Source organism: Sinocyclocheilus grahami, unplaced genomic scaffold (genome assembly GCF_001515645.1).
Source record: "Sinocyclocheilus grahami isolate Dianchi unplaced genomic scaffold, SAMN03320097.WGS_v1.1 scaffold251.1, whole genome shotgun sequence".
Lineage (NCBI taxonomy): Eukaryota > Metazoa > Chordata > Actinopteri > Cypriniformes > Cyprinidae > Sinocyclocheilus > Sinocyclocheilus grahami.
Window position 1 is genome coordinate 980434 of NW_015505430.1, and position 24695 is coordinate 1005128.

Here is a 24695-nt window from a genome sequence, read left to right on the forward strand (position 1 = left end):
TAATATTTAGTTAATAAAGCATTTCAGTTGGCTGTGCATGATCAATTTGTCCTTGAATGCAGATAAATAAATGTCCTTGAATGAAGTTAAATAAATGTTTCCATGTATTGATGTTACAAAAAGCCTCCTTACTAAAAATAATAATAAATGCTATACTACTCTACTGTTTACTGTTGCTTTTTTTTTACCTATTACTACTCTACTGTTTACTGTTGTTTTGTTGCACCATACTGTATCTCCTACTGCTTTTACTTTTCTAAGCCAACTTTTTGGACTTTACTGTATCTCACTAATGAATCACTTGTGTTCATTATATTGTATTCATCATTTGCAAGTCAAAATGAGTCTACTGAATGAAAAATACACATTATTCTAAAAGTCATCAAGTACTTAAGTACCCTTTGGAACAAATAATATCACATTTACATTTAGACATTTAGCAGACGCTTTTATCCAAAGCGACTTACAAGTGAGGACAATGGAAGCAATCAAAATCAAACAGAGAGCAATGATATACAAGTGCTATAACTAGTCTCAGTTAGCTTAACACAGTACACGTAGCAAGTTTTTTTTTAAATCATATAATAAATAAAAAGAAAACAGATAGAATAGAAAAAGAATAGAGCAAGCTAGTGTTAGAGGCCTTTTTTGCTTTTGTTAATCAGAAGAAGTCAGAAAGTCAGAATTATAATTGTATAATAAATAAAAAGAAAACAGATAGAATGCAAAAAAGATTAGAGAAGCAAGTGTTAGTTTTTTTTTTAAAGAAAACAAGCAGTTAGTAAATAAATAGAGTGCAAGTCTAAAAGAGGCAAGTTTTTTTTAAATAATAAAGAATATAATTAGAATAGAGAGTGCTAGAGTTAGAGGGTCAAATAAAGATGGAACAGATGTGTTTTTAGCCGATTCTTGAAGATGGCTAAGGACTCAGCTGCTCGGATTGAGTTGGGCAGGTCATTCCACCAGGAGGGAACGTTTAATTTAAAAGTCCAAGAAAGTGATTTTGTGCCTCTTTGGGATGGCACACTAAAGCGACGTTCACTTGAAGAACGCAAGCTTCTAGAGGCACATAAGTCTGAAGAAATTAATTTAGGTAAATGGGTGCATAGCCAGTGGTTTTGTAGGCAAACATTAATGCCTTGAATTTTATGCGAGCAGCTACTGGTAGCCACAGATCACAGTTCTACAATAATATTAGGATAAGCCCAACTACAATTATAACTAATTTATAAAAGCCATTAAACATATTCCATAATATTTGGAATTGATAAATATTAAGATTAGGCTGTTTTTAAAGCTGGGGCTATATAGCAACAGTTTTATTATTATTATTATTATTATTATCTTGAGGTATATATATATATATATATATATATATATATATATATATATACACACACACAGCTAGCCATGCGAAGTAACTAACATTTGGGGTCTAACAGTGAATAAATAAATATTTATTGTCACTCTATCGTAGGCTATATCATGCTACGAGAGTTTACCAAACCTGATACCAAACCCTTGCATTCACTCCACCCTTTGCGTCGTGGATAGTCTCTTCTCATTGGCTGATTTCTCTGGAGCCCATCCTCGTTCGATTACTGGAACCAATGGACGTTCGTGATGTCATATGAGCTTTTGCGTACACGCCCCAACAGAGCATGCGCAAAGCACTTCGGTACTTGAAGTTTAAAATGAAGCCTTCAGACTGAAACAAATAAACGAAAAAACTACAATATGAGGTACGCCTTCACTCTTATGGGCCGTCTTGACTTTTCATACGGCAGGTGAAATAAAAGCACAGCACAGACAAATGTGTGTGATAGTAGTATGAGCAAGGACAGATTCGTAATGGTAAGTTAAAGTAAACCTTTAAAGTAAACCAATAAAAGTGTACCATGAATCGTTTAATCTCAAAAACTAATGTTAATGCTGCTTAGCTAAGCTTAAGCTTATGCGATCATGTTTACATTGTTAATGTGTGATCGTGGTAAGTAATATTCCTCCTGTTATTTCCTAAAATGGGATATAATGAATTTAGCAGTGTTCCTTAACAAGCTGTCACATACTGGAATAGCAGGCATGCTAAATCAGGCTTGTACTACTGATTAAACTCAATGCATTAGCACTGTTACGTTAAGCGGTCTGCAGATTTTTATGCATGTACAGTATGTATTTTCAATTTAGGACAATACTTTATTTCCATATTTTCCAAGGGATACACTAATCCCAATCAAAATGTCAAATGTTTGCCTGTTTCTGATTTATGTCTCTGTCATCGCACTGTATTTGTGTGCTTCTTAACTTAAGGGCGACAGCAGTAGTAACGGTGTCCTGCAGAAAGGCAAGATGTTGTTAGATGTGCAGCTCTTTGATTTGGAGTTTGAAAAGCTGGTGTCTGAACTTACAGAGCAGGACTTCACTGATCCATTTCTCACTGATGCACTCAACAGACTCAGAGAGGTAGAGCAAACCTCTCACAGCCTGTTTGGGGGGATGAAATCCACATTAAGACAAATAGTGAAGATGGCACACAGATCATTTGCAGTTTAAAACTCTAGAACCAATCTGAAACCATTCTGAAACAACACTCTATTGAATTAATTTTATTATTTGTCAGTTTGGCTTTTCTTTTGTATTCAAGTATAATTCTTTTTTAGGTGCTTCGGTACAATGCTCCTGGAGGCAAGAGAAACCGAGGCTTGTCTGTGATTGGTTCGCTACGGGAGCTGGTCTCTCCTTCTGAACTGCCACCTGATGAAGTTCACAGAGCCCTTTTGGTTGGATGGTGCATTGAACTGGTGTGTGAAATTAATACTTTTAATTGACCTTCAACGGTTACTGACAATGCAAGTAGGCTCGCTCACTTGTGTACAAGATGATTTTTGAATAAATTACTTCAAATGCAGTTTGTCATAGTTTATCATCGCACAAAAATCAGAAATAAATATGAAATAATCCACACATAAAATGAAGTCAACATATTATCTTGGATGAAGCCCATTTGCTTTTAGTAGCCTATACATTTACTCTAACTTTACATAGAGATTGACAGAGGAAATAAACCAAACGTTTTGTTTCCTCCCCAGCTTCAGGCATTTTTCTTGGTGGCTGATGACATTATGGATGCATCCCAGACAAGGAGGGGTCAACCCTGTTGGTATAAGAAGGTAATTGATTGATTAATTTATGCTTGTTTTGAGATATGTGCTGATGATGCATGATGATGAGTGTGTATTGGTAAACAAATGTGTATATTGACTGGATATGTTATAATTATAGTAGTCAATTTAGTTCCATCCATTGAAGAAGAAACTTTTTTAAAGCCAGTTATCTATTCATCCTATTACACGTTATGAAAATATATCGATTTTATAGCAATGTAACATTTTGTTCTCTTGATATTAAGCTTGGGTGAGTCTACTAATAAAAAAAATAATAATAGTTGCTGTTGTTGTTTATTATTATATTTTTACTGTTAATATTTAAGTTTGTAGAGATTCAGGGATGGACAATTATTTTAATTTAAAATAGTTGTATATGAGGAATAAGTATTATATCATTAAGTTTATCTTTATTATATTATATTAGTTTATATCAGTTGTGTGGAATGTTTAATATCTGCGTGAATCTATGTTCTTTTTCTATTTGTCAGGAAGGCATTGGTCTGGATGCCATTAATGATGCTTTTCTCCTGGAGGGGGCGATCTACCGCCTACTTCGCAGAAATTGCAGAGGACAGCACTACTATGTCCATCTGCTCGAGCTTTTTACCGAGGTAGTAACACACCCAAAAGCGTCATTACTCTGTTACAGCACAGTACCACATGTGGGCACATTTTGACGACTTATTGCTCACTGGCAGCCTGTTCATAAAAATGTACAGACTGTTAGGCAGTTTCTATTGTTTAATAGCAGTGTTTCCCCTGCCATTATATTAGGGGGGCGGCCCACACACACACGTGCGCGCACACACAAGTGAGCACACTCCCGCTAGTATCTGTAAATATTAAGCCACAAAACGACTATTTAAATATAAATTCTGCGTGTCTCTGTGTTAATAAATGGCGCAGACGTGCGGTTTTGTTTACCACTCGTACTGAAGCGCGCGTGATGCTTGCGGTGATTTTAAAGTCTGCCGTCTCACTAACGAGGACATAAATACATGAACAACATCTCCAGAACTGCTCTGAGAGTCACTTCATGAGCATTTGACCGTTTCATTTGAGTAAAACTATCCTCATATCATATACACACAGAAATGTAAAGGTATTCACGGCAACCCGTCAAAATAAAAGTTTGGTTTAACTTGAAGGCATTGTGGCAGAAATATATTACTATTGTTGAGTAGAATATACGTAATAGGCTGCTACTACTACTACTAAAATGATTAAAACCTTATTTTTAAGGAATAATCACACAATATTTCTTCAATGTTTTAATTGTAATATTAAATTACCTCTATTTTCTCCCCAAAAATAAAATTTGTTTAATTTTCATTACTTAACCCTTTAACTGTCTCCCGTCCCCTCTGTGGGACGCCTAAGTTTACTTCACTATATTACAAATAAATGTTTTTGTTAAAAACTATTTAGGAAAAGTAATAGATTAATTTTTGTCAAGAGTGCACCTCAAAAATCTACATCATAACAGGAGTTCTGACCTTTGTCAAAAGAAAAAGTCTTCTTTGTTGCCTTTTCTCTATCACACTTTAGAAATCATCAGAAATTATATATCAATTGAATACATTAAATCTCAAAATTCATCCTTTGAAACCCATTTTAAAATCAAACATTGCATTACCATGAAAATGGTACATCAATATCATGTTACAAAATGTTTTCGTTCATGAATTATAAAAATGTAAGTTTGGATCGTGCACTTTCACGTCTATGTTCAAAAATGTTAAGGGGTTAAAAGATAGATTAAATGTTTAATTATTTTATGCCTTAAATGTAAATACACAACAGAAATTCTGAGCAAAAAATCATAAGGCTATTGTAAGAATAAATTAAACTTGTTTTTATGCTTTCAAATAATTAGACATGCTAAATCAGAATTTGGTAACAATAAAACATAAGGTTGGAAAAAAATAAAACATTTCATAGGGCCCTAAACTTGCAATTTTTGTTAAACTTTTAATAAATTGATGTTAAATTGTTTAAGTTTCATAATTTTAATTAATTAGACAATTAATTAAATTGTCTAATTAACCCCCCCCCACAAAAAAAAAGCTGTAAACCTAGGGGAAACACTAAATAGATACTGATGTATGTGCACTTCTTAAACCTGAATCTTTTTTCTTCAAGACCTCTTTCCAGACAGAGCTGGGTCAAGCTCTAGATCTGATGACGGCACCTCCACACAAAATTGACCTTGATCGCTTCACCATGGAGAGGTGAGATGGTGTCTCAACTTAAACAAAATGAAACCTTTCAAAAGAAAATGCTATTTGCCCAATCGCTGACTGATTTACAGTGTATTTGCCATAGGTACAAAGCCATTGTGAAATACAAGACTGCATTCTACTCCTTTTATCTCCCTGTGGCTGCAGCTATGTACATGGTGAGTTTTGTACACAGTACGTGTCTTTTATGGTTTTTTGAATTTTTTTTATAAAATCTAAAGAATTATTTTTGCAATCATTTTTTATTGATTACAGGCAGGGATTGAAAATGAGACTGAACACAACAATGCTAAAACTATTTTACTTGAGATGGGAGAGTTCTTTCAGATACAGGTATAATAATATTATAATAAAGCAACACTTTTGAAGCCTGGTATCCTTAATGCTATCAGATCTTCTCTGGTTGTAATTTTGTACCAAAGCATTCAGAACATGTTTGTCATTGACAGGATGACTACTTGGATTGTTATGGTGACCCTGCAGTTACTGGAAAGATTGGCACAGATATCCAGGACAACAAATGCAGCTGGCTGGTGGTGACCGCACTGGGCATCATGACAGCTGAACAGAGGGCAGAACTCGAGGTGAGAAAATGTGGGACAGTTTCTAAAGGGAAATAACAGCAGAAAGCAACACAAACGTGGTAGAGTTAACAGATTTTCCCTCTTTCTCTCAGGCATGTTATGGACGTAGTGATGCTGAAAGTGTTGAACGGGTCAAAGCTTTGTATGATAGTCTGGAAATGCCTATTCGATACCATCAGCATGAGGAGGAGAGCTATCGCCGCCTTCAAAAACTCATCCAGCTTCATGCCAAGAATCTGCCTCATGCTGTTTTTCTTAATTTTGCCAAGAAAATATATAAGAGAAACAAATAAGGTGTGGTTCAGAGAAATGAAAGGACACGAATGGAGTTCAGTCATTTTAGGCACGCAGACTTTTGTCAAATAAATATGCAGTGAGGGATTTTAGTGGTTGAATAAATATGGAAACGGTAGGTTTTATCTGCACTTTAAATATACTGTCAAGAGTTTAGTTATTTGTCATAATTATTTTTGTTTTCCCTCTGATATTCTTGCAGAAAAAATTACAATATGCTAATCAGAGGTCTACCACAAATAGCACACATAAACAACGCCTGGCAGTGTTTCACTTGGGGTATATACAGTATGTAAAAACCATATATTTTCATCAGGTTTTTGGATTGCATTTTCAATGTCTTTGGGTAAATGAGAGAAAAATGGAAAAAAGAAGAAGGTGTATTGAATAAAATCAATATTTACAAAAGAAAATTAATATTTCTGAGAATGAGAACCAACAAACTGCTGATCAGATGCAATCCCAGTGAATAGATGCACATATTCCTTAAAAACCTGATTCCTTAAGTATTTAATAATAAGACCAGTGTTGGGGAAAGTTACTTTTAAAAGTAATGCATTACAATATCGTGTTACTCCATAAAAAAGTAACTAATTACGTTACTTTTTATGGAAAGTAATGTGTTGCTTTACTTTTTAAATCTGGACAGGGCTTGCTTGTTCGTTTTTAAAATAAAAAAGTTATATTTTTGGCAAATATAAAAGCCTTTTCACACCAAAAGTGAAATGAATAAGCCTCAGGCTGAAGGGAAAGTACATTTACGTCCGTACAGTAGAATGCAGAAGAAGAAATTTCAACACACTTCAGCAATAAAAAAAGACACAAATGTTTGTCTAGAGTAATTTTTGCTTATTAGTATGGTTGAATGGAATCATCGAAGGTCAGAAGCAAAGACATTGGTTAATAGAATGGGATTAAATACATAAAGGATATTTGTGTTGTTTAACATTTAATTATTGCAGGTTTGCGTCATATTCTGAGTTGCATTATTTTTATTCATTTTGAGGAATACTGAATCTGTGTTTTTTTTTGTTTCTTGAGTGAGATGAATGAATGCATATTCATATTTATTTTGAACTACAGTAACATCTGATTTCTCAACATGGGGACAGGAGAGCCGTCAATCAATAAATTAAAAAAAAAAAGTAACTTGCTTTACTTAGTTGAAAAAGTAACTCAGATATTCTCTTGTAACTTAAAAAGTAATGCGTTACTTTACTAGTTACTTGAAAAAAGTAATCTGATTATGTAACTCGCGTTACTTGTAATGCGTTATACCCCCAACACTGAATAAGACAAATAAGCAAAGAAAACCTAGATAAAATATCTGCCCATGCAGAACACAGTGACACTTTCAGGATCCTTTTTTGTGAAACCTGTCACGTTAGGTTGTACTGTACATTATACACTATACCAGAATGTCTGTCTCACCTATCCGGTTATTCATCAATCGCCATAATTGCTGTAAATTTGGATTATAGAAAGACGAGCAATGTGCTTTTAATAAAGAAATCTGATCAACATTCTTTTACCATGCACTTTTTGTGTGAGGAGGTGTTTGAATGAGTGTGTGCAAGGGCAGTTTTGCAGGCTCGCTGCTCTCGGTTTGGTCCGGGCAGAGGAGAGATGCTGCTGAGGGGTGTGGTCTCGAGGATGGGATGAGAGCAGAGCAGAGAGGAGGGGAAGGGAAGGGTGGATGACGGAGCGATACACAGGAGGAAAGAGAAGAACGGCGTATAATAATTTCAGAGTCATGGCTTGTGCGATCATGGAATAGAGATCGAGATCAAGACGAACGCGTCCTTTATATCCTTCTGGAAATTAGGTAATTTTGCTCGTATTACATTTTGTCTGCTGGATTTTGTGTGCGTTTTGTTTTATTGCCGGATTTTGCTGATGAATCTGTTGTTTTGTTTATAAGGTAAGTTAGTCGAAGATATATCAAAAACCGATACGTTCTTAATGTGAAATTATTGATACAGATCCATTAAAGTCTACAGAGGAGGCGTAATCACATCTTATTAGATCATTTAAATACTCTATATACATATTTAATATATTAGCCACCAAATAAATAATACACAACGGCGTCTTAGATTACGTGATGTTCAAATATTATATTTATATCAATCATGAGTTTATTTACTAAACGCGCGCTAGGCCTAGATTTACATCCTCTGTATCCAAGGACATTGGGCGCGAGCAGTGCATTGCCCACGGTGTTGTTCATGAAGAGCAAAAACAGCGTTAGTCATTGCTATGATTTTCTGCTCCACTTGCCTCTTGCAGAGAAAAGGCACAGAGTTTGTATAGTGGAATATAGAGATTTCTGGATATGTTAAGGACGTGTTGATTTGCTCATATGTAGGCTATAATAATTTTGTTCTCTCTCTTATGGGTGTGAGAATATTTTTACGTAGAGTATTGTCTAAATAATGTACAAATTTCCCAAGTAAATACAAATGTGTTCTTATCTGAGGTCATCATGGCTTGGTTAAATGCATTAAAAGACTTAAAAAGACTGAGAAGATGCCAAGCTCTGAATATAACTGTTAGTTGGCAAATATTAAGTAGCCATTTTTTCTTTACCCTTACAAGTAATATTTTAATAATACTGAAATAATATGCCTAAATGAAATACTGTTATATATAGCATTATTATTGAAATTATTATTAATATAATTATTATTAAAATTGTATATTGTTTATTAGAAAAACAATTGAATAGTAGTACTGAGCGTCCAAGCAGTTTCTTTATAAAAGCTGGTATGTACAATAGGTACACATGTTTCAGTAATGTAGTGCATACATTTAGTGTATACAGTGAATAGTGTATACATTGTTATGCGCTGAGAAACTGGAAATACTTTTGATGTTCAATATCAGTCCAGGAGCAGCAGAGAAGTGCTACTTTATGCAATTTACCAAGTGATGCTAACATTTGTTTTGTCCAATTTCTCAAGGTGGTAAAATGTTGTGTTTCTAAACAAAATCTGTCTTTCTTAATATTTCAGGTACTAACTAGATACAAGATGTGACCCCATATGTTTACAAACCCCTTAGAAAAACACCAGAATAATAATAAGGACATAAAAACTATTCCACCATGCACCCCTCCTCTCGTCCCTCTGTGCCCCCACGGTCCCGCAGGTTTGACAGTAGGCGCACAGAGGTAAAACCAAGCCAAGGGGCTAAGAAGGAGGACAAAATCATGAACATGGCATCTTCATCCCCTCGTCGTGGCACTCGAGGACCACCTGAATCTTCCAGGTTAAAGGGCCCTGGTCAAGGTGCACGAGCCCCTGTGGTTCAATCCAAACTGGTGCGGCCACAGAAGAATGGTGCTCACGCAATACCAGCAATCTCAAAACCAAAAAGTGGACACACTGTTTCAAACCTAGTCCCAGCTGTGGATCCAAACTGTAATGAGCCCAGCCTACCTTGTCTGTGTTGTGATGGCCATTCACCTCAGGATATCAACAGCCTTTTTAATCACAACCATAACAACAATAACACTGTAAACATTAGGCAACAAATGAAGCAGCCACCTCCACCTCCACAGAAGGAATTGGCAGTTCCAAAACAAGACATCAAAGAAGATGAGTGTAAGCCAGAAGTAAAACAACCTCATGTCATCCCAGTGGAGGAGAGAGAGGAGGAAAATGGCAGTGTGGATGAAAAAGAGGGTGGTCAGCGCAAAAACGATGACTGTAGTGTAAATGTGATTGCTAATGTTGATGAGAATGGCAACGGCAATTGTAATGGTGAAGATGGTGAAGATGATGACGATGAAGATGATGATACTCTTGTCCCTTCTTGCTGCAACTGTCCAGAATCCATGCTGGACTTCTCCCTCACATCTTCTACCTCATCTTCATCCACATCCATCAGCAGCTGCTCAGATCTGGAGTGTGACTGCCCTGATACATTTTCATTGTCATCACAGGACCAAGAGGCAACTGAATGCTATCCATCGTCTAAAGGCCCTGCCTTTCAGTCCAGTGTCTTACCATTGGATCTCAACACTTCTGCAAGATCGCCTTGCTCTTCTGATGAAGGCTTTCCCTCAGCCCCGTGCTCTCCGTCCTCTGACTATATAGACAGCAAGGGATCAGAAGAAGGAAAATGTCTTAAAGTGGATCTCCTCCATTTTTTAGACTCCATAGAAGAGTTGGGAAAAATGGATCTGTTCTACCGCATTGTTAGGCTGGCACGCTGGAAACTGGATGGTGAGCTGATTGTCAGAGATAGATTGGATCACCAGCAGAAGCTTCAGAGGGTTAACAAAGAGGTAAAGTTGGCTTATCTTGTGAAGCTTCAGGAGGAAGGGTTAGACTTTGACGATGAGGATATCACTGGAGTTTTGGATGAAATGGGCAACATTGAAATTCCATGGAAGTTGTATAAAAGCAACAAATCAAGTGAATCCCAGGAATTTTCTGATGCAGGGGTAGATCTGACAGCTCCTTCTGACCTTGATGAAACTCCTGCCTCTGATTCACTTGCTTCATCACCATTGGATCCTCCTCCTCGGCCCCCGAAACCTCCAACGAGGCATGTGAGTGCCCATCCAGAATCACACACTTACGAGAACATCAGCGGACAACATGTCTTCTCAGTCTCATCCACCAATGATGTAACAAGTATCCCTGTCCCTGCCTTACCTGTGCTGTCATCCTCACCCCCACCCCTGAAACCTCCTGCCCTTCCTCCACCTCCATCACAGCCTGTGCCCTACTTCACCCTAAATACAGACAGACCTGCTCTCACCTCCCCCACACCACCAATTCCTCCTCCAAGAAGACGTCATAAAGCCCGTCTAGAGGCTCAGAGACTTGCTGAGCTTAAAAGAGAAAAGACACCTCTGTCCCTTCCACCGCCAACATCCAGACCTCCTCCATTGCCACCTCCACCTGCGATGTCCTCTCCTCCAGCTATTCCACCTCCACCATCACTCCCGCCACCTCCATCTTTTCATGCTCTGGATGTGGAAATCCGAAAGTTGCTTGCACTAGCAGGCCTCACCCAAGCTGAATTGCTCAAATTTAGTCCCGAGTTGGGTGTCTGTGTAGATGTTGTCCTGGAGAATGAGCAACAGCTGATGTCTGATGTCTCTCAGATTGGAGAAATCAGTGTAAACAGGACACACAAGGAAGAAGGTGTAGATAAGGGGTATTCCAGATTGAGAGGAGAATTTGGGAAAGACAGGTCTACAGGTGTAAAGGAATTAGATACTCTCAGTGAAAAGGAGGTTTCTAAAGATGAACAGAAGGAAGCAAACAGGACAACATCCTTCACAGAAATGGCAAGACGACGTAAGAGAAATGGTGGACACTGTAATCATAGCTGCAGCTGTGGTTTAGGATCCAATGTCAGCTTATCTCCCAACTCATATTACAGCACTGATCGTAGCAGTACAAACATCCCAAATGTTAGCTTTGGGAGTTTTGATTATTCTTCAATGATTTTAGATACCCCTCCTCCTCCACCTCCACGACCATTGCCCCCTTGTCCACCAATTGCCTCCAGTCCTTCTGAACTTCCTCCTCTCAAGCCATGCACTCTACCTACCAATGCATCTCGCCCTGACAGATTTGACTGGCTGATAGCCTTCACCCCAGATACAGAGTCACCACCTCTTGAGATGCGAAAATCGTCGAATGATGCCATGTTGCAAAAAGGCCCAACTTCAACGTCAGGCTCAAAAGTCACAACTTTTAAAGAGTTACGCAACAGAAGTAAACAGAGCTACCCACCAGCTCATATTGAACCAGAACCTGATCCAACTGTTATCACCCCAGAGCCTGATTTCCTGTACAACCTCAAATGGAGAAGAGAAAAGATTGACGGGGATGGCTGGGAATATACTTCCCAAGCACAAGCCTCATTTCTTCTGCCACCACCCACTCCTGCCTCATTGTCCCTCTTTAGGGAAATGTGCCGCCTGAATAAACAAGAAGATTGCCCAGCAGAACCCAAAGTGTCCCAACAAATTGGCTGTTCAGTAAGTGAAGGCAGTCTAAGGACTATTTGGGATGAAAGAGATAAAGCTGTTCACACCAAGAATATGGATGATGAAGATAAAGTGGAAGTTAGGGGAATGGCAGATGGAGCATGGACTTTGGAAACCAGGACAGCAGGTAAAGTTGTATTTCATAAATATAGTTGTTTCTCTGACCTGTTTTGTCTTAGAGAGTTCATCCACACAATAAAACAGTGCCAATTCAGTGGAATAGGAGAAAGTAAAAGAACAGCAGTCTGATGACATGGAAAGTGGTGAGCCAAGATGAGAGTCACGCAGGCAGATGGGCAGATGAATCAGCAGAGCAAGACTGGAGGGAATTTCAGAATGCAGCAGGCTTAATGTTGTGTTGTTTCTCATGATGTCACAAAGCTTTTTAATTATTCATCCTCTCAGGCTAAGCAGGCTAATTCCCTTTTTCTCTCACCCTCTCTTCCTTTGCCCTGGCTGGCACACATTATATATCATACTTTTCACTGTCAACCTTCCTATTTTTCAGTCAGTAGTATTAAAGTCTCGTTTTAAATTGACTTTTGAAGTTAAGTCAAATGCACTGACATTTCAAAACTTTAAAATTATATTACTATCACAAATATTGTCTCATACAAAAGTCATGATGCACACCCCACACCTCTCTCCCTCACCTTGCTTTGCCATTTTTCTGACATGCCTTGTTGTCTCCTATTATTAAATTGATACTCCTATGCTTGTTATTCTCTCATCTCATTATTTTCAATTTGCCATTTCTCTTTTGCTCTGCTCCTTTCTGCACTATATCTGCCAAATGGAAAAGGCAAATTTGCTTGGATCAGGTTACTTCACTTTTGACTTCAGATATAAATGGCCTCTAATGTGCCTGTAAATTGCAAATACATTTGAGGGAGTCCTCATTTCTGTTTACAAGTTGAACACATCATTCAACTCTACTAACCCATGCTTTGGCAATATAAGTACTATTCATCGTATTCATGGATATTCGTATTCATGAATTTAACTTTGGTGTTTAGATCTTCAAGTTGTGTATATCTGTTTAGTGAATCTTTACACCCTTCATCGCTCACATTTCTGGCTGTGTCAGTTAGCTCAAGAACATGACCTTAGGCCTTTAAGTGTAAAAAAGGTGTGACTCAGACCTTTACACCAATCACAATACAGCAACAGGGAAACAGGAAGTGCTGAGTCAAACTGACTTCGTTTGAGAGAGGGAGATATCTGGCAAGCTAAGGTAAAGTAGAATGGTTTTTATGTGTGTAAATCATAATGATCTAGAGATATGTACTGTATGATGAAAATGTACACTTTTTGACTGAATGGGATTCAATTGGATGGTTCAATTTTATAACACTTGATCAGCATAATCCATTGAAATGCAACATGCAATCTATTATATCAGAAGGTGCATGCCAGTGTTCTAGATCCAAAAGACTTGAAAAAGACAGTTAGGCCTTGTAGCTTGTCTTTCAAGGCAAAGTTGCCATTGTAGGTGAAACGTGATCCTAGAGAGAAATTGCTTTCCTGCAAACGGTCGAATTTTGAGGGATCATCAGATAAAGTGCTATTAGGTTCTGCACACTATATACTGAAAATTGTGTGTGTGTGTGTGTGTGTGTGTGTGTGTGTGTGTGTTAGTAATTAAAAAAACAGCACAGAAAAGTTACAAAGGTGTGGCACTCCGTACAGTTATAAGAAGGAAATTTGAGTACTTGACTGATTAGTTTTTATGGATTTGTATTTACTATTATGTTATTTACTATTAACCTATTTAGGCAAAAATAGTTAGGCTTTCACTTTTTCAAAATGTTTTGAATGTTCTGACCTGTGAAACACCATGAGCGTCATAAAATGTGCTGTCCAGATAAAATGTATTATTATGATCTAAATTCACATCTTTAGACAATGAATTATATACATATTTTCCCCATGCACTGTGGCATGTTGTGCTGTGTTCTAGTGTTTGTATGATTATTGTAACAGAAAATGCTCTTTACATACAGCATATTGAATGTTTGAAGGAGTTCTCTATCATTTGTTTCATCATATCTAAGTGCATTCTCTCTTCTTCTAAATGACACTAACATTTTTCCATTCTCTCTTTTTCTCCCTCTTTCTTCACTGTTTGCTGTTTTACCATTCTGCCCATCCTTTCAATTCTGAATCTCCTCCATTGTTATAATCTCATAATTATTCACCCCGTACCCATAATAACTGTAAAAGTGTCCTCACCTCCCTTGTCCCTCTCCTCGACTTCACCTTATTACCTGCACTCTGCTCCCCTGTCACAAGCCTCACAGTTTTACCACACTGACACTAACAGGGATCGTGCCGTGACCCGTTGTGAGGGTTCCATAAACATCTCAAACCCGTTATGCATAAATTCCACTTTTGACTGCATCAAAGATGACTATACTGACTCCCTGTACTGTGCTGGCCCAGAAAACAATACGTTTTTGTTCTGTAAACAAGAGAATGATCTCAATGGTAACATGGATTCTCTGTACCACCGCTGTAATCATGCTGACAGCTTCCTAGACTGTGGGCATGATCCTGACAGCACAAGAAACAGCTTCTGTCTACATAACAGTGGAGTAGATTCAATCAGAAATGATGATTCACTTTACAGTGATGCCAGATACACAAGAAGTAGCCTGAAGCTGTTAACTGACCCTGAACCACCAACTGACATTAACACTCTCACTGAGGGCGACATAACGCCATACAAAAATATTGATATGCAAACTTACATAACTATGCGAAACCTCAAAAATCGGAGCTATGTGAACAAAAACAGTTATAAAGATGCCAACTTGCTGTTTGATTTGAACTCCGACAACATTGATGACTCAAAACCACCAATCAACCCATTTTTGGACCAAAACAGCAATGAAAACACAACACAGAACAAACAGCATCTTGTATCTTTCCCTGCTTACTACCTTTATCACCCCAAAAACTGCCCCTTGCATAAAGGCGCCCCCCCACGGCTGTCCCCTGTTGGAGCGATCTCACCTCCCCATAGGTCCGGGCCTCCAGTTCCAGGCACAGATGTTGCCCGTCTCTGTTCACCCCTGTTCCCTCGCTGTCACACCCTTCCTGCCCTTGCCGCCCCCCTTTACTACCCTTATCTGTACACTCCCCCTGATCAAGCCCCTCTGCGGGAGCCGTCGGTCCCCATACTTCACTCTCAGCAGAGTCCACCACCGCTCACTTTGAGTAAGAGATCAGTGCATTCTCATTTCTCTCACTTTCCTCCACTTCTTTCCACTTTCTTCGATTGTAAAGCACCATGTCTGTTTGTCGTTGTGTCTCCTCCATTCATATCCTGTGGATATTGTTGCACTGTCTGTGTCTGTGACAGTGTGAAATATGTGGATGTCTCTGTTGCATGATGGCATCAGACCTGTTTCTTAAAAATGATAATATGTGGTTTATTTTATTTTTTTGCTGTTCAACTGTTAGTTCATTTTTGTTTGCTTGAAATTTTTGATTATAAATTATGTAAGTTAATTATTTTTCTATAAATATACCTATTGCTCTTTTAAACTTTTTGAAAATGTCTTTGTGTTTATGAGTGTACAATATTTAAAAATTTTAATTTGAATTGATTATTTTATATAAATATGCTTATTGCTCTTATTTAACCTTTTTTTTTGTTTATGGCTATGCTTTTTTATTTTATTTTATTTTATTTTATTTTTCACCCCGACACTTACAATATATTTTTGTTGATTTTAAAGGCATTAGTGTTTCTTTTTTATGCTGCTCAGCATGTTTTGCTTTTGCATGTGATGTGACAAACCCAAATATGACTGAAATGAATAAATATATTTCATAATTTATTCATTAATATTTGTATCGGATCTTTACACGTTCCTCACGAGCTGCTGTCATGTACTGCACTGGATTGGCTCAAGATCAACTGTAATACATTATCTTCTGTTAATCGAGTTTCTATCCCCACCCTGCTGTCTTTCCCTCCTAATAGCTGTTCGTAGCTTCTCATTTGCTGGCTCTGAGCAGAAGAACGTCGCCTGGATGGGAGAAGATGTGAGGCCCTCACTGAGTGCTGAAGGGCTGTCTTCTGCCTGCCTGCAAGAAAAGAAAAGTAATACAGAATAGTATACCTCCCAAATTGTTGGTTCACATTTGTTTTTATTTTGCTTTTGTAAATAATTGTCGACATTTTATGTGTTTCGTCTCACAGCTCTTGTCAATTCAGTAAGTGTGGCAGTGGAAGCCATTTTGGCTCAGTTCGGTTTGTCCAGGACTGTTGTACAGAAGGTCAGTTTTGTTTGTTCTCAAACTTGGCATTTTAACTCCACTTTAGTTTAATATAAACATTCCCACAGAAAAGAAAAATTTAACATTAATAGAATTAGTAAATCATACCTGTTTTTCCCTCTCTCTTCATGCCACTTCCATGCACTTGGCTTATCTCTTCCTTTTTCTTTCTCCAGTTTCACTCAGTAGATAAGGTACTTCAGTGTTCATAAACATGAACTTTGCGAATAACTTATTTTCACCTCTTTTTCATATTCCACCTATTTTCACCTATTTTCATATTCCCTCTTTTCTACCTCTTTTATTTATTTTAAACACTTATATACCCTATATCTTTTTCTCCATTGCTTTGCACATTTTTATTTTTTTTCCTCTCCGTCTCTCTCCCCCTCTCGTCTGCCTATCTCCCATTGCCCTTTTTTTGACCTCTGTTGACAGACTCTTTCTGGAGACAGCCGTGTAAATCCCTCTCTGGGTCGTCTGGTACTGCAGTGCCTTTGCCCAGCCCTGAGCAACCTGCTTTCTGATGGATTCAAGCCCCACCAGAGTGACCTCATTGCAGGCAGAAGGCCAAATTCACCCTGGGGATTGGTTCAGGCCTCCACCAAACCAGGTATAATACATCTGGACCTGGCATACAAGACAATTAACTTCATTAAATATCTCATTTTATATTCTACCTCTCTTTTTCTATCTCTCATCCTCACACTTGTTTCGGTCTTTTATTTTCTGGCACCGTGAATCCCTGCAGAATTGACTCACCCATCTCTGTCATACTTCCAATCTTTAAATATTCCTGGGATTTCTCTCTGAGTAGCATTTCCATTGTCTCATGTTTCCTGTAGCATTATCACGATTTCAATACTTTGTTCACCATGGTACACATTCATTCTGTTGCCTTTCCTAGCATTTTAAAATAATCAATCATTTGCTTGTGACTTACGTGGATCTTTTAAAAATGGTCATTTATTGTGGTCCTTTAGGCCCGAGCACACAGGCTTTGCACAGCCTCCAGACTAAAGTAGCAGGGCTTCCTCAGCTTAGGCAGAGCAGACACAAGTTCAACGCATTCCTGTTTGGCCTTCTCAAGTAAGCCAGAACTTTCCTCAGTCCAAAAGATGGTTTTATTGACGATATATTGATTGTCCCTATTTTTATTCTCCATTGATTTATTCTTTTCTTCTACTAATCTGTCATGCAGTGTCAAGCTCCTGGATTACTGGCTTTCACATCTGCTGTCCTGCAGTGGTAAGTGTTCATATTTACTGTTGTTCTCCAATGGTCCTTGCTGGAAGCTAGTTTTTGGAACAATGGCAGCTAGTGGACCATCTTGAACTGGCAACAAACCAGTTAACAAGTAGTATAACCAGCTTCAGGTGATCGAGCAATTTTTTTCAAACATGGTGGGTGGTTGATCATCTTAAACTCTCTAATGACCAGGTTAGATCAGCTACCATGTTGCAAAACACATTTATCAGCCCAAGCTGGATTTTACAACATAGATTGAGCAATATCAAACTCAACTTTCCCATGACTGCTTTCAATCTTAAATTGAATAATAACAAACAAAATAGTAACAAAATTTGTATGTATAATACATGTAAAAGGCATGCGATCCTTTGAACCCAAGTAGTTTTTTTTTTTTGGTGAAGATTTTAGCATCAATCAAAATGGGCTCTAAAAAACAGCAAGACTCCTGAATGACCTGTTGAGATGAAACTAAATGACTAAAATGCCCTTTTCCATTACGCAATAAAATGTAATTATATAGGTTTATTTGATAACAAATAATTGATAGAATGTATCAAGCATCACAGTGGTAGATCTATTTTAACCAGTGATGCTGTTTAATTTTTATATTTGATTAATTTAAAAAAAATCGATCAATATAAATGGCCTCATTTATTTTTCTTTATCGTAATTTTTACCTTTTGTCTTTTCATTTTCCTCACTCCCGTAGATGTGTTGGAGACATATTACCGGCCCACTTCCTTCATGCGTCTGTCACTTACTTCTTGCCAGCCTCTTTTTGAGGAGCTTCTCCTCCTACTGCAGCCTCTCTCTCTTCTGACCTTTAACCTCGACCTGCTGTTTCAGCATCACCACCTTGACCCCTCCTCCCCAACTCTCACCCCAGCCAGTCACACATCTGAGATATATAGCCCACCAAAGGAAGACTTCAGCTTCCACTTATCACCCAAGGGGCTTTTCCAAGGAGGTCGTCTTGGAAGCGTGTTAGAACAAGACCATGGCAGTTTGGGTTTAGACACCAATCCTAATTCAGGTCTCACGAGTCATGTTCTTGATGTGTCAGCCTATCGCAATCCAATTTCGCTGTCATCAGACGTCACCAAGGAGGAAGCCAATCCGCCATTATCATGGTTTAAAGGGAATGACATCTCCATACCTCTTAATGCGGGAAGCATTTCCCAGCAGGCAGGCCAGGCTCTTCAGCAAGGCTGGGGGGCAGTAATGCGTTTAGGGGAGCGTTTAGGGCAGAACTTTGGATTGGCCACCACCACAGAGGTTGTTAAAGGTCCAAACTCACCAGACGACTTCAAGACTGGCTTCTCACTGAACCTAAAAAATCCAGATGAAAACAGGCAGCAACCAAGAGACGACCTTTTCTTGAGGGATAGTGAAGCTGCTGTTCCCTGGGATCTGGGACGGCTATTTGGAGCTTCTAAGAGCCCCAACAACCCACCAACAAGCAGGTTTGATTGTTTTTTTTAATGTCAGTTTAGTATATTTCAGATTTGTCAGGTTTATTTATGTGAAGTATCTTTTTATCCTCTTTCATACTGTAGGCGCCCATCTCAGTGGCTCTCGCCAGGCGTATCCGTCCTTTCCCGCTTAGTTAATCTTGGCCAGGGTTCTCCGCCTGAGAAGAGAGAGCCCCAGAGAAGCAAAGATAAGGAGGAAGATGAAAACGAAAAGATTAACGAAACCAGAGATCAGCCAAAGCCCCTGAGGTAAAGTTTCTGTTAGATTATTCATATTCTTAACAGATTTACATTTATCTATTTTATGAGAATAATGTTCAGACCTTTTCCTGAAAAAATAAATTGCTTTTTTAAGGGCTTGTGGTTATTTAGGTCAATGACACAATGTTAGTTTTTGTCTATTAATTTATTCAGAAAAAAAATTTAAATAAATTTTTTTTAAATAAAAATTGATTCAAACATGCAATGGCTTGAATACATTTCTTAAATTTTTTTATTTTAAATTTATTTGTTTATTTATGTATTTATTTATTTATTTGCAAAACACACATTTCTGAAATAAAATCCATAAATATTCATTAGGGTATAAAGTAGAAAATGTCAGGCTAAAGCAGCTGTCCTTATGTCAAATTGAAGTAAAAAAAAAAAGCCTCATTAAAAGAATTATATTATTGAAAAAAAAATCTTATTCAGAAGTTTGGCGATCTTTATTATTTCGTAGAAAAAAGATTTTAGCAAAACCACTTTATGGCTTATAATATTTGAAAACAGTTTTGTAAACTTAAAGTCATAAAAACCAACAAGCATCCCGAAAAATGCAAAAAAAGAAATAATATCATAGACTGGACCCTGCTGTGTGTTCAACTTTTTATGACAAGCCAAGGTTAGTTAACATTGTAAAATGTGGTGCCAAAAATTTAATAATATTTATACATTAATAATCATGATATTACAAAAAAAAACTTCTTACTTGTAATATTTAAATTATTTTAAAGTAATGTTTTAAGTGTTTATAATTATGTGTGCACCCACAAGTATACAATATGTGAGCAAAATATGCTATTAACTTTTACCACTGTTACATTCATCTTGACAGTTTAATATGTTGACCCATAAAGCAGTCTCTGAAAAGAGTCTCTGAAGCTTTTACTATCAGCAGTGTGCTGAGTCTTGTGTTCTGATTCATCAGGATGGTCAGAACTCTGTGTGACCACACAGGCACTGGAGCAGAGCTGAGCTTCAATAAGGGGGAGGAGCTTGTTCTGTTGGGAGGCGTGGACTACGATTGGATTCGATGTCGTCAAGGTCACAAGGAAGGCCTTGTTCCCATTGGTTATGCTTCACTTATCATGTGACTTATCTTTAATTCTGCCTGTGTGTTTGTGTGAAAGAATATCAGGGGTGTATAATGTATAAGGAAAAAGACCATATATAGATGTAGTTATTAGTAGCTGTGTTACGTGTTTATCTGTTTATCTCTGACCCTCGTTGCCTGGTTTGTGATGTCTGGAATATTTTCTGTGATTATATTGGAAACAAAATTACTGTATAAATCATAAATATATATATTTCGATTTTACAAAGATAGATAGACAGATAAACAAGAAATCGAAATGGGTAACGAATAAGAATCGAGTTTAACATTATTAGGTGTTGCCATAACAAACCGGAATCTTACTTAAAAAGCTCATTGTAAAATGTAAAACAGCATTTCATTATCATTTTAAGTCTACTAAACAACCAATATGCTTATGCGACTTAATTTCATCCGCAACTGTGTGTAAAACCCCTTCATATCATATCATCAGCCCAGCCATGTGTTGTAAAGTCGAGGAAGACTTCATGACTGCAAAGGCATGAGTTTTGGTTATTTTGGGGCTGCATTAGTGAATAAATGACATATTTACTCCAGTTAACTCTTTCATTTATTATACAATTAATGTTTTTGGTATTTTGTTTTATTATTATTGAGCTATTTAATAAGGAATTACTGGCTAATCAGTCTAAAAACGAACTGCTTGACAATTCAAAATAATTTATTCCTCATAATATTAATACTTTGTTGTACTAAATTGTACACCAACAATTAACTCTTGGTTAACTCATAATTAAATGAACTCTTGGTATTGCCTGAAAATGTCCTTATATACACACTTTTATCTCACCAGAAAAAAAACTAACATTTTGTTTGAAGATCGACATTCTTCTTCTTCTTCTTCTTCTTATTGTAACTGTCAATGGTAACAGTCAAATATATTAGAGTGGTAGTGTGTAGATGATTCTTTTCTATTTCTTACAGTGTGATGGCTACTGTGGTAAGATCTGTATCACCATGAGCTTGATAGTGACTATGCATACTCTGTACTGTACTGTTTATGAGGCTTGTTGCTGGGGAAACCGTATATGATTGATAGCATTCATGATTTTCGTTGAATGGATATTCTGCATCCGAATAAAGCTTTGAATCAGGGGTTTACATACTACACCTGCATGAATGTGTATGAATGTGTGTAGCAAATGTCAGGTAATCATCAATACAACTTCTTTGTGAGCACGGATACATTCGCTCAAACTACAAACGCTTCATGCTGAAGGAATGGGCCAGGATTTTAGTGGCTGTAGTGGGAAAGGGGGTTTGAAATAGAGCTTGCTTATTCTCGTTCATTAATTGGCCCTCTGTGTTTCTCACAGTTGAATGCTCGTGTGTAGTATGAATTTTTGTCAAGCCTCTTGACTTGGCACTGCTCAAAAATATATTCAGACAAATGAAAGATTACTCTTGTGACGTTAGTGTGCCAGTCCGCATGGAGCACAGCTTTGCCCATCACACCACGTAATGATATGCCTTCTGGATTATTCCAACCAATAGCAAAACATCAGTGGGCTACAGTAGCAGTAACTAGTTCACACTGATACATATATAAGTATGAATCTTACAACTGAAAATTAATGTATAGGATTTATGTATGTATGAGTATGTCAAGAGACAGCTGGTATAGTTTTTAGAATATAGTTTAGGAGAAAACACAATCTGAGATATAACTGCTTGAGAAGTCAGCTTTGTAATTGGCTTGAGCTTTAATGTCCCTGTTTTAAAAACGAAGAAAATATAATAAAATCTTATGGTTTGAGAAGCAAGCAGCAGGGGTTCGGTATGGAAAAAAAATCATATTTAGTGTCATAGTCTTACCTCACAGGGCAAACTGCAATGATGCATGACTTTTTATTTTATTTTATTTATTATCATTATTATTAGTTCTGTTCTTGTAGTTGTCATTTTCAGTATGACTGTGCATTAATAATTGTGACATTTGAATTACACTAGTATGTTCTGGAGAAAGAAACCGCTATGTTGCATTATAAAAATAGTGTACTTATTGTTTGTGGTTAATATACCATAATATTGATCTGCTTTTTATCTGTTCTTTTTGTCTATCTCTCTATCTATCTCTTGTGTGGTAATGAGTTGCGTAGCTCTGTGGTATTGCCCATCGCTGGTAGCACACTTAAAGCATATTATGTACTGTACCAACTCTTGAGTTCTGTAATTCCCTGTGAATCAGCTCTATGCATGTTGGTGTTTGTAAATATACCCAATAAAATATTAAAAGAAGCAATGTGCAAGTAGAGTGTGTGGTGCTGAAAAGGTATGTTGTGGTGGCCACAAATATACAGTGTTTATACATGTCAGCTGCAATACCACAGATCACATTAAGATGTCACTAGATGAACAGAAGCTCCAAAGAGACAACTTCTGCAGAGATAAGGCTGAAGTGATCTGTTTAATGTGATGTCAACAACAGAACAAACAACTTATATATAAAAACAAAAACAAATTAAAAGCTAAAATTAGTCACTACCAATCCTCAAGACCATATAGCTGTCCAGATAATATTCCTAAACTACACATACAGTGATGCATTTGCACATGCCTTAAGTGCATTCACTTCTTACACACACTTTGGGATATAATATCAAACCCACCTTATGCAAGTTTGTAATTAATAGAGACAGATCTAATATCCATTATTAAGATATTTTGATCCCACATCGTGATTTCTAGAGCTAATCCATGTGTTCTCAATGTAAATTTTTCCCAATTAAAATGAGACTTTAAATATTTCTCAATACCAATTGATAACACTGCCCTCTTGTGGCACATACAGAAACATTTGTAAAATTATTAGACAATTATAGTCTAATATTTTACATCATTTCGAATATCACAAAAAAAAAACAATAGTCAATAACATATATGTATGAACTAATATTTTCTGTAATTATTATTTTTACTATATAATGTTGAAAGAATAAAGGTGACTTTATAATCATGGTTTCTGCATCTAGACTATTTCCAATGAAGGCTGGTTTCCACCAAAAAAAAAAAGTCACATAAAAGGTCATTATGAGACAAAAAACAAAAATTATGACAATCATACAAAGTCAAGATTATTTATATTATAAAAATTGACAAAATTTGAAAACTAGGGAGTCATAGTTATGACAAACAGTCATTATGACATAGTTACAGTTTTTATGACATAACATAATTATGACAAAAAAAGTCATAATTATGACAAAGTCATTATGACATTGTTACAGTCATTATGACATGATACAATCATTATGATATTGTTAGTCTTTATGACATAACACAATTATGACAGTTACAGTCATTTGACATAACATGATTATGACAAACAGTCTTAGTTATGACATAAATACATCGTAATTATGGCATAAAAAGTGATAATTATGACAGGTGGAATTAGAACAAAAAGTTGAAATTATGAGATAAAAAAGTCATAATTATTACATTAAAATTACGACTTTTACTTATAATTATGGCTTAGTATATCATCATTTTGACATAATTTTGTCATCAATTTGACTTTCTATGTTATAATATATAATTATGACTTAGTAACAAAAATTTGTGGCATTATGTTATAATTATGGCTCACCAAAGAATTATTTTTTTCTAATGTTTTAGAAATGGCTCTAAAAGGACGACAAAAAAATCTTGTGATCTTTTGTGTTCTCAGAATTTAGTGCTTAAAGTGCCTGTCACAAATACTTTTTAAAAAGTAAAGCAAACCACCCACTAACAAACTGAGCAAGCAAATACACCAGCCAATACATTTTCTCTCAAGCACTATTATATCACCTCAAAAACCATAAATGGACCAGTTCTTACAACCATCTTACTAAAGTGTCCAATTATTTCCCAGATGGATCAGTTCCAGGTGACTGTGAGCGGATCAGCATTCTTCCCTGCCAGATAAGCTCCTGGAGAGAGGCTGAGGGAGTAAGGGATGGATGAAGGGTATGTGGAGGTGTGCAGCAGAGTCATGTCATCCGCATTATAGAAGCACACCTGACACCTG

General features: G+C 36.9%; 2 protein-coding genes across 5 annotated transcripts; both read left to right on the top strand.

Annotated features, from left to right (window-relative positions):
* The first annotated feature begins 1744 nt into the window (after nt 1-1744).
* On the top strand, nt 1745-6846 carry fdps (farnesyl diphosphate synthase (farnesyl pyrophosphate synthetase, dimethylallyltranstransferase, geranyltranstransferase)). Of its 2 annotated transcripts, none has more exons than XM_016289800.1 (10): nt 1745-1854; nt 2305-2463; nt 2661-2801; nt 3090-3170; nt 3656-3778; nt 5310-5398; nt 5493-5565; nt 5663-5740; nt 5857-5991; nt 6084-6846. In XM_016289800.1, the coding sequence occupies exons 1-10, from the start codon at nt 1831-1833 to the stop codon at nt 6282-6284; spliced, it is 1104 nt and encodes a 367-aa protein (XP_016145286.1). In that variant the 5' UTR covers nt 1745-1830; the 3' UTR covers nt 6285-6846. The 2 variants fall into 2 exon arrangements, with proteins under 2 accessions (XP_016145286.1, XP_016145287.1); XM_016289801.1 differs by having other exon boundaries at nt 2311-2463.
* Nucleotides 6847-7936: 1090 nt separating this feature from the next.
* Nucleotides 7937-22463, top strand: LOC107598429 (uncharacterized). Of its 3 annotated transcripts, XM_016289759.1 has the most exons (12): nt 7937-8110; nt 9300-12425; nt 14522-15517; nt 16290-16409; nt 16509-16585; nt 16762-16779; nt 17024-17198; nt 17569-17674; nt 17787-17833; nt 18546-19299; nt 19393-19557; nt 20498-22463. In XM_016289759.1, the coding sequence occupies exons 2-12, from the start codon at nt 9392-9394 to the stop codon at nt 20661-20663; spliced, it is 5658 nt and encodes a 1885-aa protein (XP_016145245.1). In that variant the 5' UTR covers nt 7937-8110; nt 9300-9391; the 3' UTR covers nt 20664-22463. The 3 variants fall into 3 exon arrangements, with proteins under 3 accessions (XP_016145245.1, XP_016145246.1, XP_016145247.1); XM_016289760.1 differs by lacking the exon at nt 16762-16779; XM_016289761.1 differs by lacking the exon at nt 14522-15517.
* The last annotated feature ends 2232 nt before the right edge of the window (nt 22464-24695 follow it).